This window comes from Rhineura floridana, chromosome 2, assembly GCF_030035675.1.
Source record: "Rhineura floridana isolate rRhiFlo1 chromosome 2, rRhiFlo1.hap2, whole genome shotgun sequence".
Taxonomy (NCBI): Eukaryota; Metazoa; Chordata; class Lepidosauria; order Squamata; family Rhineuridae; genus Rhineura; species Rhineura floridana.
In genome coordinates, this window is record NC_084481.1 from 36821120 (window position 1) to 36838712 (window position 17593).

Consider the following 17593-nt stretch of genomic DNA (forward strand, 5'->3'; position numbering starts at 1 on the left):
TGGGTTACTGTGGAGAAATATGCTTGTAAAGAGGGTGGCAGCCCTGAGTGGGAAAGTCCTGTCTGGTATACCACTAGGTACAAGATGTTTCACGTAATTCCAGAGCAGACTTGCAGGGAACAAAAGTGGTTATGGGGGATAAGGAAGAATCTGCTCACGGGATGCTCCCACTTACAGAAGCCTGTCCAGCATATGAATTGGAATAAGATTACCAGAGATTGAGTTAGCAGGAAGCATGAAATAATGCTAATTACATGGAGCAAAAAAAAAGGCTAACACTCTGTCCACTTATCATTTGTAGTTCCTATGAAAGTGGTGTTATGAAATGGAATCTTTCTAGTATCTTATTCTGCACAGTTTAGAAGTTACAAATGAGAGTGATTGCATCAAACTGCAAGGTGATGAGACTAATTTAAATTAGTATCTAACAAATGTTTTAATTAACTTCTTAAATTTTGGTTCTGCACACTTTTCTGTGATGCTTTTATCATGGGCTTTCTAAGTCGGTCTTGAATGAAGTATGTATATGCTATTAGAATGTTAGCCTTGAACAGGAGTCCACTTTACAAAACCTGACATTTAGCTTAGTTGGCTATGAGTCTGAGTAGAACACTACCAACCCAATTCCAGAATGTTAGCAATCACTATTGTGCTAAATTGTAGTCTTCCTTTTACAAAACAAAAGAAATGTGGATGGCAGTTTTTAGAAAAGTTTGCAATCTACAGGAAGAAAGGATTTGCTAGGCCAATATAACAAGCTGCCATACTGTGGTCAAAATAAAACCAGTCAGATGGAGGATGCCTGTGGTGGTACTGTTGGCCATTTAGAAATAGCGTTTGTTGCCATGGCAACTACAGCTAACTGTACAGAGGGATTTAGAGAAAACTGGAAGGACTGGGGGAAAGCAACTTAATAGTTGCAAAACACAGGAATTTTATATATTGACTGTAAAACTTATAGCCCTTTATCATTCACTTACATTATTCCTGTTTCCAATTAATTTGTGGAGAATAAAATATTGCTATGAGACTTTCACTTTCCATGATAGTTTGGGCAAAGAACCACAGTATTGGTGCAATTTTCATGAGACTCTTAGGTATGCTTGACTAGGAAGTCATTACATCACATTTATCTGTTTGGATGTGGGAGACATTAACAGACTTATGAATATTCATGTGTCTGGTTAATTAAGTTAATTGTTCTGCAGGAGTGCTTGCACTTGCAAGGACATTTCCCCCAACAATTTCTGTCTGGTACCTTCATCTGTCATGCTTTACATGAACTGCTGATACTTTTGTCCTTTCCCCTTGCTCCTGAGCATCCTTTAGGAGAAGGGTTGGTTAGCAGGAACAGAAGCCTTTGAACAGAAGCTACATTTTACAGAGAGCACAGTATGTGAAAATGAATATTTTATAATATGATGAGAAGTATCACTACTTAAACAGGTTTAAAATAGCCGTTAAAAAGCATCTTTAAATTTTCTCTGAACTCTGCTGTCACTGGGAAACATAAAATCCATTAGCTTGGATCCTGGCTAGGTTAGTTGTACCTAGTTCCCATTGAAATCAATGAAACATAAGTTAGTCATGGTTAACTTTACATGATTAACTTTTAGACTGATTTTAATGAACCTTAGTGCAATTAAGGCTGCAATCCTGTACACAGTCATCTGGACGTAAGTCCCACTGAACTCATTGGGGCCTACTTCTGAGTGTACATGTTTAGGATTACATTATAATTTATCTTACATCCAATCCATTATCTCCAAGAAATAAGGAGCCTCTATTTACAGTTATTTGTTTGTGTACTAGCATTATTGTTAGCACAAAATAAATGCTGAGCATCAGCATAGTAATAATATGATGGGGAGCTGTAGAAATAATCACCCTCTGCTTTGAGAAGGGAAAATGTATAATGCAAAATATTCAGTTAGGATTTGTATCTTTTACACAAAGATTGCTTAGATTCAAAGGTCTTAAGTTCTTGGGTCTTGAGATAGCATAACTTCTCAGTCAAAAAACACAACTGGAGCTGGTCCAGGTGTAGTTATGCTGCAGTTCTTAGGACATTTCCTGTGGTGTGCATGCCATGGAACTTTGAAGACAGTTCAGAAGCTACAGCAAGTGCAGAATTCAGCAGTCAGATTATTGACTGGGAACAAAAGGTCTGAACATATTACATCAGTTCTGGCCTCTGTACAGATTAGTTTCCAGGCTCAATTCAAAGTGCTGGTTTTGACCTTTAAAACCCCATACAGCTCAGGACTGCAATACCTTAAGGACTGCCTCTTCCCATATGAGCAACCCAGATCTTGAGATCTTCATTAGATACCCTTCTCCATGTGCCCCACCTGAGCGAGGTGTAGAGGGTGGCCACATAGGAACAGGCCTTTTCAGTGGTGGTCCCCCATCTGTAGAATGTTCTCCCCAGAGAGACACACCTGGCACCATCCTTGACAGTCTTAGGTGCCAGTCTTTACCCAGGCCTTTCATAATTAAGTTGCCTTCTACAGTGGTGCTCATCTTTTAGTGGGATGGGTAGGACTTTCCTTATTAATATATTACTGGATGAGCATTATATATATATTGTATTTTTCATCGTTTTATTTTTTTCCTGGTTTTAAATTGCTTTTATGTATTGTATTTTAAGTTGCTTATCAAGTCACTTTGGGACTTTTTCTTTTGTATAAAGTGACTGATAAATGTAGCAATAGCAAAAAATAATATTTTTAAGTAATAAACTTGTTGAGGATCTAGGTATAAGCCATTTAGCTGTCATAGCTCATTCCTGTCCTAGGCTGGAGCCAGAGTTAAATGGGGAAAGGTCAGAGCATAGCTTGCTTTAAAGATTCCAAGATAGGAACCTGGAAAGGAAAAACCAATCCTACAAAATAGTGAATTAACAATTGGAAAGGAAAATCAACTGTATTATACTGGTTGAAATATTTATAGTGGTAAAGTAAAATACCACTTGCCCAAGCAAAATATACACATGAAGAATTACCTTAGAAGAAGTTTTGTGTATGTAATTAAAAATTAAGTCTGAAATAACATGTTTAGCTGAATAACAAGTTTAACTGAATGTTGTCCACTGAGAAACATGGGCCTGGGTCCAGACTTTCTGCAAGTGGAGGAGGTAATTTTTGTTGATACACTTCTTTGCCCTGTAGTCTCCTGTGTCCCCAGAAAAGCTGCTCTTGAGTGTTGGGGGAACCTGTGGAATAGCATCAGAGGTGATACTGTGGGGCTGCAAGGGAAAGGATAAATGGGCAAAAATAGCTTCCCTTTTGTCCAGCAGGAGCCTCTGATGGATCTGAGTCCCTTCCCATATTATTGGTATGTCTAGTCCTAACCCATGGTCAGTGGGCTTTATTTGATTTCTCAGTTCACCACCATCACATTACCAACCCTAACCCCTTAGGTTTCCATAGGGAGACACACCTCAAACTTGTTACTCCTTCCTTAACAACTGGTTGTGAAACAATGTCATTACCCTACACTGGAGATCATTACACTTTTATTTAAGAAGTCCAGCTCCAGCTGAGTGGGTTAGAGGATTCATTTTGAAACCTTATTTTGTATGGTATAGTTGTAATCATTTCACTTTTGTTTTTGGCACACTGTTGAACATTTACAGGTTCTACAAATATTTTGGCACATACTCTGAATGGAATCCAACACGCAGTAACTGCAACACTGCACATAATAATGGGTAGGTATTCTACATCTGAGAAAAGGAATTGGGTTTTTTTAACTGTGTTCTTCCATCAGGTGGAATATGTGCACTTCTAATACATCCAGATAAAAAGACTACTGTGTATACTTTTTTGTATATTGAAGTTAGTAAGATAAATTTATGAGCGTGGCGGGCCCTGTTCACATAGTCCTGCTCTCCCCACCGCCCTTGCCCTGCTCCCAACCCCATCCAGTGATGCCAGCACTGGGAGGGCAGCTGTGCACCACCACATTGGCCACTACTGAAGATTACATTCTTTAGGCATTTGTGAGAATTCTGTTATATGGTTTGAACTAGTATTACAGTATGCTGAAGGAATATGAGTGAGCTCTACTGTGCTTCCTATTCAGCATTTTCTGGCTATGGCCATAAAATGGGCAAAGCTTGATGCAAGCAGGTGAGAGACAGAGCATGACATGCAGCTGAGGACTTTGTCAGTATCACATCTACAAATTATCTTTTCTGTTGCAGTGAGGAGGATTGAGGGAGTTAATTTACAGTCTGCTGGGTATCTGGGAGGATGGTACTTCCTTCACCCCCTTTCTTATTCCTGTCTGTGTGCATGTGGGTTGGGGAAGTGGTAAATGGGTAATGGGTGGAGGAGGAAAATTTGTATTCAAGTTACTTCAAAACTTTTTGCATCTAGTAATATAAGTTTTCAAATAACAAGGTAGCACTTCTTAATGAGATGGTTGGCATTGCTTCTTCAACATGAATGCACAATGCCATTACGTGTTAATTTATAGTATAAAATTAACAATAACTTTTTTCCAGTATGCATTACAGTTAGAGGACAGGTTTTATGTATTATAATTACTGCTAAACTTGATACCTGCCTTTTAGAGAAAGGTTTGTTTTGAACATTTTTGCCATTGTTCTGGAGGAGGACACATGGTCCATTTTACACACACATATACAATATCTGCCTTTGGCATATTACTTGCATACTGTCAAGTATGCTGGGACTCCCACTGGTTCAGTATCCCACTGTGACAATGGCTAAGAGGACTCTGAGGAATGCTCTTACTTTATGTGTTCTGCCTGCCCCCATTTCTAACCACTGTTCCATTGTCTCACATCACCTTGTGAAAGGGTGCAGTGCTTGCTACTCTTACTAGCAGAGCATTGTGGCAGTCTCCTGAATCTGGAATCTATGAGTATTTCCGATTCTCTGTCTCTCTCTCACACACACACGTCTGCATACACTCTGCATGCTGTGTGCCTAAGGTGTTCTTGTTATAATTGGTGGGTAAACTGTAACTAGAAAAAAATGATCTTCCTGCCATATTTGCAGAACTGATGGACCTCTCCATTTATTGGGAATCAGAGGATATGGGAGTAATTAGAATTACTAGAATCTGCCCTGGAAATTTGTATGAAAGGCCGAGTACAAATGCCCACAATCAGTACATGTTTTGCTCAAAATAAGCCATGTTTATTTGCAAGAGAACTAATGTAATAAAGGTACACTTAACGTGATGAACTCTCTTTGTATTATACAGCCACAAGAGTGGCTGTATACTATAGTCAGCATGGATTTTTCACATTCCGCAATGTTAAATTGAAAATACCCCCATACCATTCTGATGCCTCCCATAAGCTCATTACAAAACAAAACCTTACTAAACTTATAGTCCTGAACTCAGAAACACTTGCTTAACAACCCTCTAAATTTTCATGCTGATACACAACACAGTCAGAGAGAATAGAGAGTTCAAAGTGTAAAAAGAGAGAAAAAATCCAGACCCCTTTTGGACTTTTTTCTGTCAGAGTTCTCATAATCTGTTGAAATTAATTGAAAATCAGCCATGTTCACAGAGTACCTGTAATCCTATTACTGACCTTTAAAAGTTAAAAAAAATGCCTGGCTGATTTTTAATTAATTTAAGAAATTTTGGCTGGAAGCCTATGATAACATCGGGCATGCTCAGTAAGAATCAACTGTCAGTGTTCTAAAAGCCAGACTCACAGCTGCTGGGCTTGCCTAATCAGGGGGCCACGCCCACATCAAACTTTGATTTCACTTGAGACAGTCATGGCTTCCCCCAAAGAATCCTGGGAAGTGTAGTTTGTGAAGGATGCTGAGAGGAGAATCCTATTCCTCTGACAGAGCTCCAGTGGCCAGAGTGGTTTAACATTCAGCTGTTCTGATTGAAAGTCTGTGAGGGGAACAGGGCGTCCCCTAACAACTCTCAGCACACTTCACTAACTACACTTCCCAGGATTCCTTGGGAGAAGCCATGAGTGTCTAAAGTAAAATAAAGGTCTGGTGTGGATGTGGCCAGGGACAGCTTCGGTTTAAATTTGTGTGGGAGGCTACATGTACCTGCTGTAGAATAAAACCCTGAAAAAGAATGATACTGTTCACAATGTTTTCCTTTTGGAAAGGAAAGGGGCTTCCCCTCTGCCCAGGGCCCACCCATCCAATCTCCGCCCCTTCCCTCCCTCCCTCTCCCCCTGCCCTCCCCCAGGTCAGTTTCACCTATCCTAAGCATGATTGCACAGGAGTAAATCCCACTGAACTCAAAAAGCATACAAATGATCAAACCTATCCTCCCTCCTATCTCCTCCTTCTTGTCCCTTCCCTCCCCCTTCCTTCAGCCCTCCCATCTCCTCCCTCATCCCCTTCCAATTCCCTCCCTCCCCCCTCCTCCTCCTCCTCCTTTCCCTCCCTTCCACACTCCCCCTTCCCCTTCTCCTTTCCCTCCCTTCCACCCTCCCCCTCCTCCCCATGGTCAGTTTTACCTATCCTAGGACTACAGCCTGGGAGACCAGGGTTCAAATCCCCACACAGCCGTGAAGCTCACTGGGTGACCTTGGGCCAGTCACTCCTCAGAGGAAGGCAATGGTAAACCCCCCTCTGAATACTGCTTACCATGAAAACCCTATTCATAGGGTGGCCATACGTCGGAATTGATTTGAAGGCAGTCCATTTCCGTGACTGCATGGGAGTAAATCCCATTGAACTCAATAAGCATGCAAATGATCAGACCTGTTCTTTTACTTTACTTAGACTGTTCTGAATACACTGTCTCCATGAAGTGGACAAACTCCACATGTGTTTCACATGTAATACTTGCTTTGTATCCATTGGCTGTGTGAGTAGAAGGCTGCTCCCTCTTTCCTATTGTCTTCCCTACAGCTCCTCAGCCCCGCTCCCCAAATACTCTCTGTCTAAGAGGGTTGGGGGCCTTCTTGAACAGCATGGGCTGTGGAGCACATGGGCAGCATTGTGTGGCAGGAATCTGCTCAGATCAGGCCAGTTGAAGGTTATAAATTTTCCGTCCTTGTGGGTTTGTTGGAGTGGCTTGTTGTAGTTAGAAATTATAGCCTTTTTACTTGGATAGGAAATTAGTATTGAAAGAGTAGTACATATAGAGGTCCTGGCTTTGTAGATAATCTGTCATCTTTTAATCGATTTGTTAAAAACTGAGTATTTTGGTTTAGTTGTAGGTCACCTCAAACTCTGTGATGAGGAAAAAATAAACACATATACATATTTATATTTATGTTATCATTTCAGGGCACCTACAGTTGGTGGATGTGTGCACTTTCAGTAGTCCAACCAAACTACTACGCTTTGGATTTTCATCAATGTTTGGTTTTGGGGCAAGGACTCTGGCATTGGCTGAAAAGCATCGTTGGATGCCATCAAATCAGCGAAAAGATTTTGCTGTGATTAAGACACTGGCAAATCTAAAGTATGATAAGTTTGCATGCTGTTTTTAGAATTAAGAAAGGGGTTGCATTATTTTGACCAAAACCTGTGGTTTTACCAGTTTAAAAACCTTTAATGATTGTGGTCAGATAGCTTCAGTAGTTATTGTAGAGATAGTAATGATCTAGGGGTAGCTTAACCTGTGGCCCTTCAGATATTGTTTGATCATTTTCCATCTTCCCCAGCTAGTGTGACCAATGGTCAGGGACAGTTGGAGTCATCCAGCAACATCTGGAGAGACACAAGTTGGCTGCTCCTGGTCTAGATAACAATTCAGACTAGTGAGTAATACTAGGCTGCAAACATATACCCAACTAAGTGTGAGTAAACCTTTAAATTCAATGGGATTTATAGTATTGCACTGTAAATTATATATATCAATATATGGGGGGGGGGAAGGCCACGGCCATACTACCCTGAACACACCCAATCTCATCTGATCTTGTAAGCTAAGCAGGGTCAGACCTGGTTAGTACTTGGGTGGGAGACAGCCTGGGCATACCGGGTGATGTAGACGTAGAGGAAGGCAATGATAAACCACCTCTGAATACCTCTTACCATGAAAAGCCTATGAATATATAAAAAAAAGATTCATAGGGTTGCCATAAGTCATAATTGACTTGAAGGCATATAACAGAAACAAAATAAGGAAAATATGTATTTAAAGCTAGATATAGGCATATTTAATAAATCGAGCATCAGCTGTAGTAACTAATCTTGTTCTATCTTTAGGCCAGAAGACTGTGAATTATCATTTCTACCTTTGAAAAACTTACAACAAGATGCTCAGGAAATTGATACGTAAGTGAGAGTTAATCAATCACAAATCTTTGTATTCCAAACTTAATTTATCTCATAAGAGTTCCAGCTCAGTTGCAGCTAGTTGTAATGAACTTGCACCATTTGATTTCAATGCAATTGAACTGTGATGAACATTACTGTAGTGAGCAGCAAACTAAACATGTTTTTTTAAAGTAAAGAAAGTAAAGTTTTCTTATTAACACTTATTAACTGTATATAAAGGAAATGTTTTAATCTCCTTATTGGATCAGGTTTTGTTATAAGTAGTTTAGAGCTGTCACTAGCACACTGTCTGAAAGCTTTAATCAGAAGTAGTCCCTATTGATTTCAGGGGAACTTGTTTTCAAATAATGTGCTTACGTTCAAAATGAAAGCCCGCCTTTCTTTCAGATAATAGTTTTTTGCATTCCCTTACTCAATGTCTTTAATTTGCTTCCATTAAATAACAAACATGTTTTATTTTCTTGTCTGTTGTTTTTCATTGTTTCGTGCATTTTAATTATTTTATCCTACACATTTATTTTTAGAAAGAAGCAAGAGAGACTTAAATATGGTAAGTTTTCAAGTTTAATCACTTAAGGAAGAGAATTAGGTTTTACTTGAAGTAATACGATATGATGTTTATATTTAGACAACAGAGATCAGCCCCACAGGATCCAGGGTCACTTCCTGAACGTGAGCATTATGGCAATCCCTTGTCTCTGTTCAATGGCACCAAGAGGCTTGGCACCTGATACCAGGTCAGTAAGGATTTATAGATTTAGAGTAATGTCTCTAAATTCTGACATCTTATTCTAAAGCCTTGGCTTTCCCCAGAATGCATGCTTGTGTCATGAGCAGTAGATCCTCTGAGGTTGGTAGAGGAGGATGAAGATGGCCCAGTTAGACTGCAGTTGCCTCTCTAATCTCAGGAATTGTAATCAGTTTTTGGATCAGGCAGCTGAGGTCATCAACCTAGAATAATCATTGGATAATTACAGTAATTAAATTAGTTTACAAGTCTGACTTAAGTGGTAGTCATCAAGTAATAGTCTCCCTTGAGGTCTGTTAATAGGAAACCTAGTTACTTGGATTTGGCTGATAGATTGATTTTTGTCTATTGTTATCACTTTATTGTAGTAACACATACAACATGTAAAGGTTCCACTAAAAACGGTGTACCAAAAGAAAAGTAACAGCAATACAACAAAGGGTCAGAACCCTGTATCATTATTAAAACAGCCAACTCTGTTGTTATTGGAGAATCTTTGACATTATCTTATTGCGGTATTTGCTGATTCCTATGGGTCTCCTCTAACAGATAGTTTTTTTAAAAAGGGATTGGACAAACCTAATTCAATGTAGAAGCTGGGCTGGGTACCAATTCTTGATGTCTTTACAGCAAAAGAAAAAAAATGATGAGGGAGGTCTTCCACCTCTGCAGAGGACTTTTCCTGAAACTGCCATCTATGACTGCTCAAGGCACCAGTTGGAATCTTAAAGTAAACACTCTTCCAATATGGAATACAATGAGTTTAAATCACGGATGGGAGATCTCAGGGCCAGGTGTTGAATATGGCTGTCCAGGCCTCTCTATCTAGCCCTTGACTCTCTCTCATGCCACGCCCCATCTCTGGCCCTGTTTCACCCACCCCTTGAGTGTTTTTGCCTGTCTGGAGTATGTTCTAGAACTTTTGATAATGTGTTTTGCTTGCCTGGGTGAAGGACAGAGAGCGGTGTGCAAAGGTAAGATTCACATTCATTGCTCTGCCCACTTTTGCCTCTGGCCCTGCTCACCAGTGACATGTGGCCATTAGCAGAGAATGTGGCCCTCAGGCTGATAACATTTCCTGACCTCTGGATTAGATAGAAAATTTTCAAATGCTTAAGACATTTGTTAAGGTTTAAGATTGTTCACAGTTTACACTTCATCCAGAATGATTTAATTTCAAATCCTTTTCCATAATCACTATAGGTTATTTTCATCTTGGTCAATTGGAAAGGTTTTATTAATTATCTTGTACAATAAAGTCTTTATAAAGCTATAATTTACATCTTTTCACAAGGTTAAAATTACAAATTCCAAGGAAATACATAGTGCAGAAAACATGTAGTTTAACAATTTTCTACTGTAGCTCACAATCTAAGTGTAGCCTAAGTTTGATCATTATTACGTATTTTAAACTATAGTTGTAAGAATTAATGCTTTGGGGCCCTTATCAGTCCTGTTAGTGGTCCCCAGTGTGGCCTCTAGGGGTCTTACCACAATCCACACAATTACTGAATCTTCTTCAGAACTAGAAAGATGAAGCCCTAAAAAGGGTAAAGGGATTTAATTGCTAATAGCTGCCACTACATGCTACAATATCAGCATCTCATCCCCTGTGGGATTGTCAAGGAGTGTGGTGAGTAAAGAGAGATGCAATTTCTTAGAAGATAAAATACCACTCTCAAAATTTACTACCATCGTTTGGTCTCTTGTTGACTTCTTGGGCATTCTGGGCAGAGACCTCTTAAAAGACATCAAACATTTCTGTGGGCCAACGTTTTCAAATGCATCATCATGGCCAGTATCACAAATACTGTTTAGACTCCTAACCCACACACCTTTTTGTAACATCTGAACCAGAGCTTAGAAAAGTTACTTTTTTGAACTACAACTCCCATCAGACCAATCCAGTGACATGCTGGCTGGGGCTGATGGGAGTTGTAGTTCAAAAAAGTAACTTTTCCAAGCTCTGATCTGAACCCTCACCCATGACACAACACAAATTACTTTTGCAACCCCCATTCCCTAGTTTCAAATGCAGTTTGCAATATAGCACTAAGGGCTGCTGTTCAAGAAAACCAAGCCCAGCAGTGCAATCTTAGATGTGTCTACCCAGAAGCAAGCCCCACTGAGTTCAATGGGATTTACTCCCAGGTAAGTGAGTATAGGATTGCAGCTGGAAGTACCCTTGGACTTACCCAAACTAGTTACACAGTTCTTTGGTGCGTGGTCCATAATTGGTAATAAAGCTGGTAGCACATGTATAATTTGATTCTTTCAAAGCATCTCTAACCTGATACTTGCTTAGAAGAAAACGTTATTTATCACATTCCAGTTCCTTAAAAACCATTTTATTGCAAGTCATGATTATTAGTAATCTTCGCAAGAAGTGGTCAGAACTGTCCTCCTCTTTTCCTCTGAAAGTGTTTATTTGCTGTATTACAAGATGTTACGTTCTCATTATTTGCTAACTTCAGTCAGTGAAACCATTGTTTCTGCTAGCTGGTTGACTGATCCCTACAGTATAATTTCAGTATGCTTACTCCCAGGTGAGTGCAGGATTGCAGGCTTAATCTGTCTGGCTGAAATATTTTTATATGTCAGTTACTCTGAAGGAATTTTGATGAGGAGAAACACAAGAAAATTCCTATGCATTTGCAAAAGGGAAAAAAACCCACAAATACACTTGAAGCTACAAACTTGCACACACCACTGAATTCAGCGAGACTGATTTACATGTAATTGCATGTTACATGTAATTCTACTCCTTTGAGGAGTGGATTCAGCATGTGCATCCTTTTCTTATAGTGCCTCCTACCTTTCACTATCAACAAAGTGTCTTTTCTTTAGGCTGAATTTGTGGCATGCATTGCATTTAGTAACAAAATTAAAAATCATTAAAGGGGACATGTAGAAATGGTCTTTAGCATGCAAAGCTGTACAGATGAGACTTCCTAGTTTGGAATAGAAAACATTTGGTTATTGTTGTTTTTGCTGAAGGAGAGTACTTTGACTCTAAGTTTATAGTCTTGCCAGTGCTCACTTTACATCTACTTGGTTTTTCTTAAACAACATGTTGATAACTTTTAGATTGATGTATCTTACTTTAAGGCTGAAGCACAGTGGCTTGGATCCACATGTGCCTAGCCCTATGTGTGTGGAAAAGCACTTCCGACCATGCAAGGTGTTGCATGTTTTGTAGCAGGCAAAAATATTGCAATACTCTCAGCTGGCCGCATTCCTCAAAATCATCACCAGGCTAGTTGTCATCTTTGATTTGTTAAGTCATTCAGTTCTTGCCTAGGACAGGCTACATGTGATCCATGTATGTTTATACAAACAGTATATATTTCTTTGGGGCAATGACCTGCATAGGACATAGTCATTTGAATGCAGTCTGTAAATGATTTCCCATATTCCTTCTATCCATGCAAGGTCCATTAAGGTGCCCCTAATTTCTGCCACCCTGGGCTCCTGCTGGGAGGAAGGGCGGGATATAAATGTAATAATAGTAATAATAATTTCACCCCACTTGTTGCAGCTATCTGCACCACACCTCACACTACTCTCCCAACTCCCAGGAGCAGATTTTTGGAAGTCCAGGGGAGATGGTATAGGAAAGCCCCACTACATGGGTGCAGTTCCAACCTGTGCTTCTTTGGATCCAAGTCCCTGACTGTCATTAGAAGCCATTCAAATAAGCTGGTGATTGCACAAGGGAGTCTACATGCACAGACCCTATCATATGCAGATTCTGTATAAGCATAACTCAGAACTATAAATCCCAGGCTTTTACACTGTAGGACTGTCATGTTGAACCAGTGGTACAAAAACTCTCTGGAATGCTAATCTCTGTGCAGGAGGCAGAGAATCTGTACTGGAGCATTTACTTTGAGAAATAATGTTATTTTAAATAATTTTGAAATTGTATTTGTAATGATGATTTCCTCCTCTTTGATGATTCTTTGCAGCCCCAGGGTACAGAGGGCTCGGACACTTTTCCATGTCAATATAGGGTAGCAACTAGTTCTGCTGTTACACACTGTCATGGTGTGCCAGCCCTTGCCAACTAGATGGAGAATGAGAGGCACAATGGGAGATCTGAGCCAAATGAAGGCAAGCTGGCACCCCCCCAGCTCTGCCGTAAGCTCACTAAGTGACCTTAAGCAAAAAGCTATCTTTCAGCCTTGCTCCCTCCCCCATCTATCATATGACAATAGATAATATTATTTTACAGAGCTGTTGTGAGGATTACCAAGATAACGTATGTGAACCACTTTGAACACTTTAAAAGCAAGGGTGGGCAGAAGGTAGATTGGGGTCTACTGGTAGATCTTTGGGTAATTTGCAGTAGATTGGCATGGATTTCTGGACTCCCGAGTTGTTTCATAACAGCAGCATCAAAATGGCCTTTTCCACCTAAATCAGGCTGCTCAAGTGAAGAAAGCTAACAGGGAAGAGGGACTGTTTGTGAAAGGACTGTGAGCTCAGCTTAGTTCAATTCTGATACTAAAAACCAGTTCCTAGGCACAGAATGTGCTCAGATGCACCCTATTCTGTCCCCCATGCTGTTCAACATCTACATGAAACGGTTGGGTGCAGTCATCTGGAGCTTTGGAGTGTGTTGCCATCAGTATGCTGATGACACGCAGCTCTATTTCTCCTTTTCATCTTCTTCAGGTAAGGCCGTCAATGTACTGAACCAGTGTCTGGCTGCAACAATGGACTGGATGAGGACTAATAAACTGAGGCTCAATCCAGACAAGACTGAGATGCTGCTAGTAGGTGGTTCTTCTGACCGGATGGTGGATGCCCAACCTGTCCTGGATGGGGTTGCACTCCCCCTGAAGGAGCAGGTTTGTAGCTTGGGTGTTCTCCTAGAACCATCTCTGTCACTTGAGGCTCAGGTTGCCTCGGTGGCATGGAGTGCCTTCGACCAACTTCGGTTGGTGGCCCAACTACGCCCCTATCTGGACAGGAATAACCTGGCTTCAGTTGTCCATGCTCTGGTAACCTCCAAGCTAGATTACTGCAATGTGCTCTACGTAGGGCTGCCTTTGAAGACGGTTCGGAAGCTGCAGCTTGTGCAAAATGCAGCAGTCAGATTGGTAACAAGGACCAGATGGTTCCTACACATAAAACTGCTTCTGGCCCACTTGCATTGGCTGCCTGTATGTTTCCAAGCTCGATTCAAGGTGCTGGTTTTAACCTATAAAGCCTTACACGGCTTAGGACCACAATACCTGATGGACTGCCTCTCCCGACATGAACCCACCCGTACACTACGCTCAACATCTAAGGCCCTCCTCCGGGTGCCTACTGCGAGGGAAGCTGTGAGTCTGGCAACAAGGGAGAGGGCCTTCTCAGTGGTGGCCCCCAAATTATGGAATGATCTACTTGACAAGGTGCACCTGGCACCAACATTGTTATCTTTTTGGTGCCAGGTCAAGACTTTCCTCTTCTCCCAGGCATTTTAGCATGTTTTTCAAATTGTTTTTATTTATTTTTAAAATTGTGTTTTTAAATAGTTTTTTGTGTTTTAAAATTTGTATATTTGTTTTTATTGTTTTTAACTGCTGTAAACTGCCCAGAGTTCTTCGGGTATGGAGCGGTATATAAATGTAATAAATAAAATATAAATAAATTAAATAAATAAATATTGTTTAAATCTGACTGTATGTCTTTGGCATGTGGTACTGGTTGGTAGAATTTAGGACTGTGATGAAACAGTGCATCTGGCAAGTCTAAAGTCTCCACCTCTGCTTTAAGGCACCAAAGCACTGTTATTGATGTTTTATTGAATATATAATTTTAAAATGTTGACATGGCGTGAATGATAGAGCCACTAAAAGAAATGTGTAATTTAATATAAATTATTTAATTCTGAAAATAAAGATAATCTATAATCTCACTGATAATAAAAAATAGCAATTCTGAATGAGTTAAGTATGTGATCAGGATTAAGTGTGTTAATTCTCTACTTTAACTGAACGGTGTCTTTTTAGATTGAATGATGGAAGCATAGCTCTTATTGTTGTGAGGAACACTTCTCGTCCAGAGTTTGTTAAGCACCTGAAAAGATATGGTAGTGTGAAGAATCCGGTAAAGGTTTACTCTTACTATTTTGCAACCCAAACTTGTTTAGATTTGTTTAACCCAGCAAAGGCCACAGCAAAAGTACGTAATACATAACCCAAAATAAAATATCTAAAACGTAATGAAATAAAAACAGACAAAGGTTTAAGATGGGAAGTAAATGCTCCAGGAGATATTTGTGCCTTTGTAAGGAGACTTAACTTCCTGTCAGAGTACATTAGCCCACTTTTATCTGATTTTTGAAAATCACCAATGACTAATACCAATTAGCCTATTTCCATCTATCTGCTGTGGTTTAGTTATATATGGCTCTTATATATATATATGAGTTACTAGAATGTAAAGCTGCTAAACTGATTTTAAAACAACAACACAAACACTATTATATTTAAATGTAGACAACATTGAGATTAAGGACAAGTGGAGAGTTGTAACATTTTGTGGATGTTGTTTTTTTAGTTTCACCTATATGCAGAGCACAGGTGGACAACAGGCACAGAGAGCAGTCAGTATAGTGGTAAACACAGTATGTTCACAGAGCTTTAATGCATGTGTGTGCATGCATGCACATGCATGCACGCACGGACATATGTACATGGGATGGGATGGGGGAGAGGGAAGATGATGGGAGTAGTAGTCCAGCAATATCTGGAGTATCACAGGTTCCCACTCCAAGGATCGCAAAGCAGGGGTTCAAGAGTTATGGGGAATGAAGCACTGCTTTCAATTGTGTTGAGTCTTCAGGCTAAGGCTGCACTAAGGCAGATCCTCTTACAAATTGTCTTTGGGCACGAATCCTGGCTGCTAAAGTGAACTGCTATGGGAGTGTTTGGGCCCAAATAGGCCTTCCTCAGGGACACTTTCCACAAAAAATAAAATGGGACAGTTAATAAACAATACTTAAAACATATAAAAATCTTAAAATGCAATCTCAGAAGTCGCATATTTGTAAAATCCTTATAATTTACCAAGAAATCCATCAAACAATTTTTCTTTTTCCAACGTAAAAAATTATAACTTATTACCTTGTAGACAAGCTCAAACACATCTATTCTGAAATCAGTGCAAGACAAAACTGCTAAGGAACCCACAGAAAAATATTAAAATATGTACATTAGACAAAAAAAGGTAAGGTGTCATTACTTTTTGGTATAAAGACTTTTGAGATTATGCATTAAGGATTTTTTTATGTTTCAGGTATGTTTTATTAATCTCCACTTTTTGTAGAAAAGCCCCAAAGGAAGACATGTTTTGGCCAAAATGTATTGGGTATTAATAAAAAGTGCATTACTCTTTGGCATCTTGACATTGGTTGCTTTTATTATTATTATTATTATTGGTTTTTTTCCAAATTGAACTTCCAAATTGAAGTAACTTACAACATTAGAAACAGATATAAAAATAATACAAGAATAAAAACATCCTAAAATAGTCGGACTACGTAAAAACAAAATCTAACTTCTCCCCACCTGACTAAAAACAAACAGAAAATTAAGCTCCAAAGGCCTGGGTGAATAAAAATGTTACCTGCCACCTAAAGACAAACAGTGATGGTGCCAGGTGTGCCTCCCTGGGGAGACCATTCTACAGATGAGGGGGTAGCACTGAGAAGGCTTGTTCTTGTGTTGCCACCCTCTACACCTCCCTTGGAGGAGGCACATAGAGAAAGGCCTCAGATGATGAACGCAGGATCCAGGTTGGTTCCTGTGGGGAGAGGTGGTCCTTGCACTATTGGGGTCCTGAGCTGCATAAGGCTAATTACTTTGAAAACTCAAATAGAGTCATTTGAGATTACCCCAAAATATTTATTCTGTAAAATGAAAGCACAAGATAATACTGATTCCATGAGAACAAAATGTAAAACAGGCCAGTCAGCCTAACATCAATCCCTGGAAAAACTCTGCAGCAGATTATAAAGCAGTCTGTAAGCACCTTAAAAACAATGCAGTGATTACCAGGAGCCAACATGGATTTATGAAGAACAAATCCTGCCAAACTAATCTTGTTTTTTGATTGGGTAGCCTCCCTTGTAGACTGTGGGAATGCTGTGGACATAATATACCTCGACTTCAGCAAAGCTTTTGACAAAGTGCCCCATGATATTCTGATTAGCAAGCTATCTAAATGTGGGCTGCGATGGAACAACTATCAGGTGGATCCACAGTTGGCTCCAGAATCATACTCAAAGAGTGCTTATCAATGGTTCCTTCTCAAATTGGGCAGAAGTAACAAGTGGGGTACCACAGGGCTCGGTCCTGGGCCCTGTGCTCTTCAACATTTTTATTAATGACTTGGATGAGGAGGTACAGAGCTTGCTTATCAAATCTGCAGATGATACAAAATTGGGGGGCACAGCTAATACCGTGGAAGACAGAAACAAAATTCAAAGGGACCTTGATAGGCTGGAGCATTGGGCTGAAAACAACAGAATGAAATTCAACAGGGATAAATGCAAAGTTCTACATTTAGGAAAAAGAAACTAAATGCACAGTTT

General features: G+C 39.9%; 1 protein-coding gene and 1 pseudogene across 2 annotated transcripts in view; both read left to right on the plus strand.

Annotated features, from left to right (window-relative positions):
- The window catches only part of CERKL (ceramide kinase like), a 66888-nt gene that overhangs the window by 46134 nt on the left and 3161 nt on the right, over positions 1-17593 (plus strand). For both annotated transcript variants that reach the window (XM_061608291.1, XM_061608292.1), the window contains 6 exons: positions 3638-3712; positions 7260-7437; positions 8187-8255; positions 8783-8808; positions 8887-8995; positions 15009-15105. In XM_061608291.1, the coding sequence (XP_061464275.1) occupies positions 3638-3712; positions 7260-7437; positions 8187-8255; positions 8783-8808; positions 8887-8995; positions 15009-15105 (554 nt within the window). The remainder of the gene's footprint in view (positions 1-3637; positions 3713-7259; positions 7438-8186; positions 8256-8782; positions 8809-8886; positions 8996-15008; positions 15106-17593) is intronic.
- Positions 7853-7971, plus strand: LOC133378549 (5S ribosomal RNA; annotated as a pseudogene).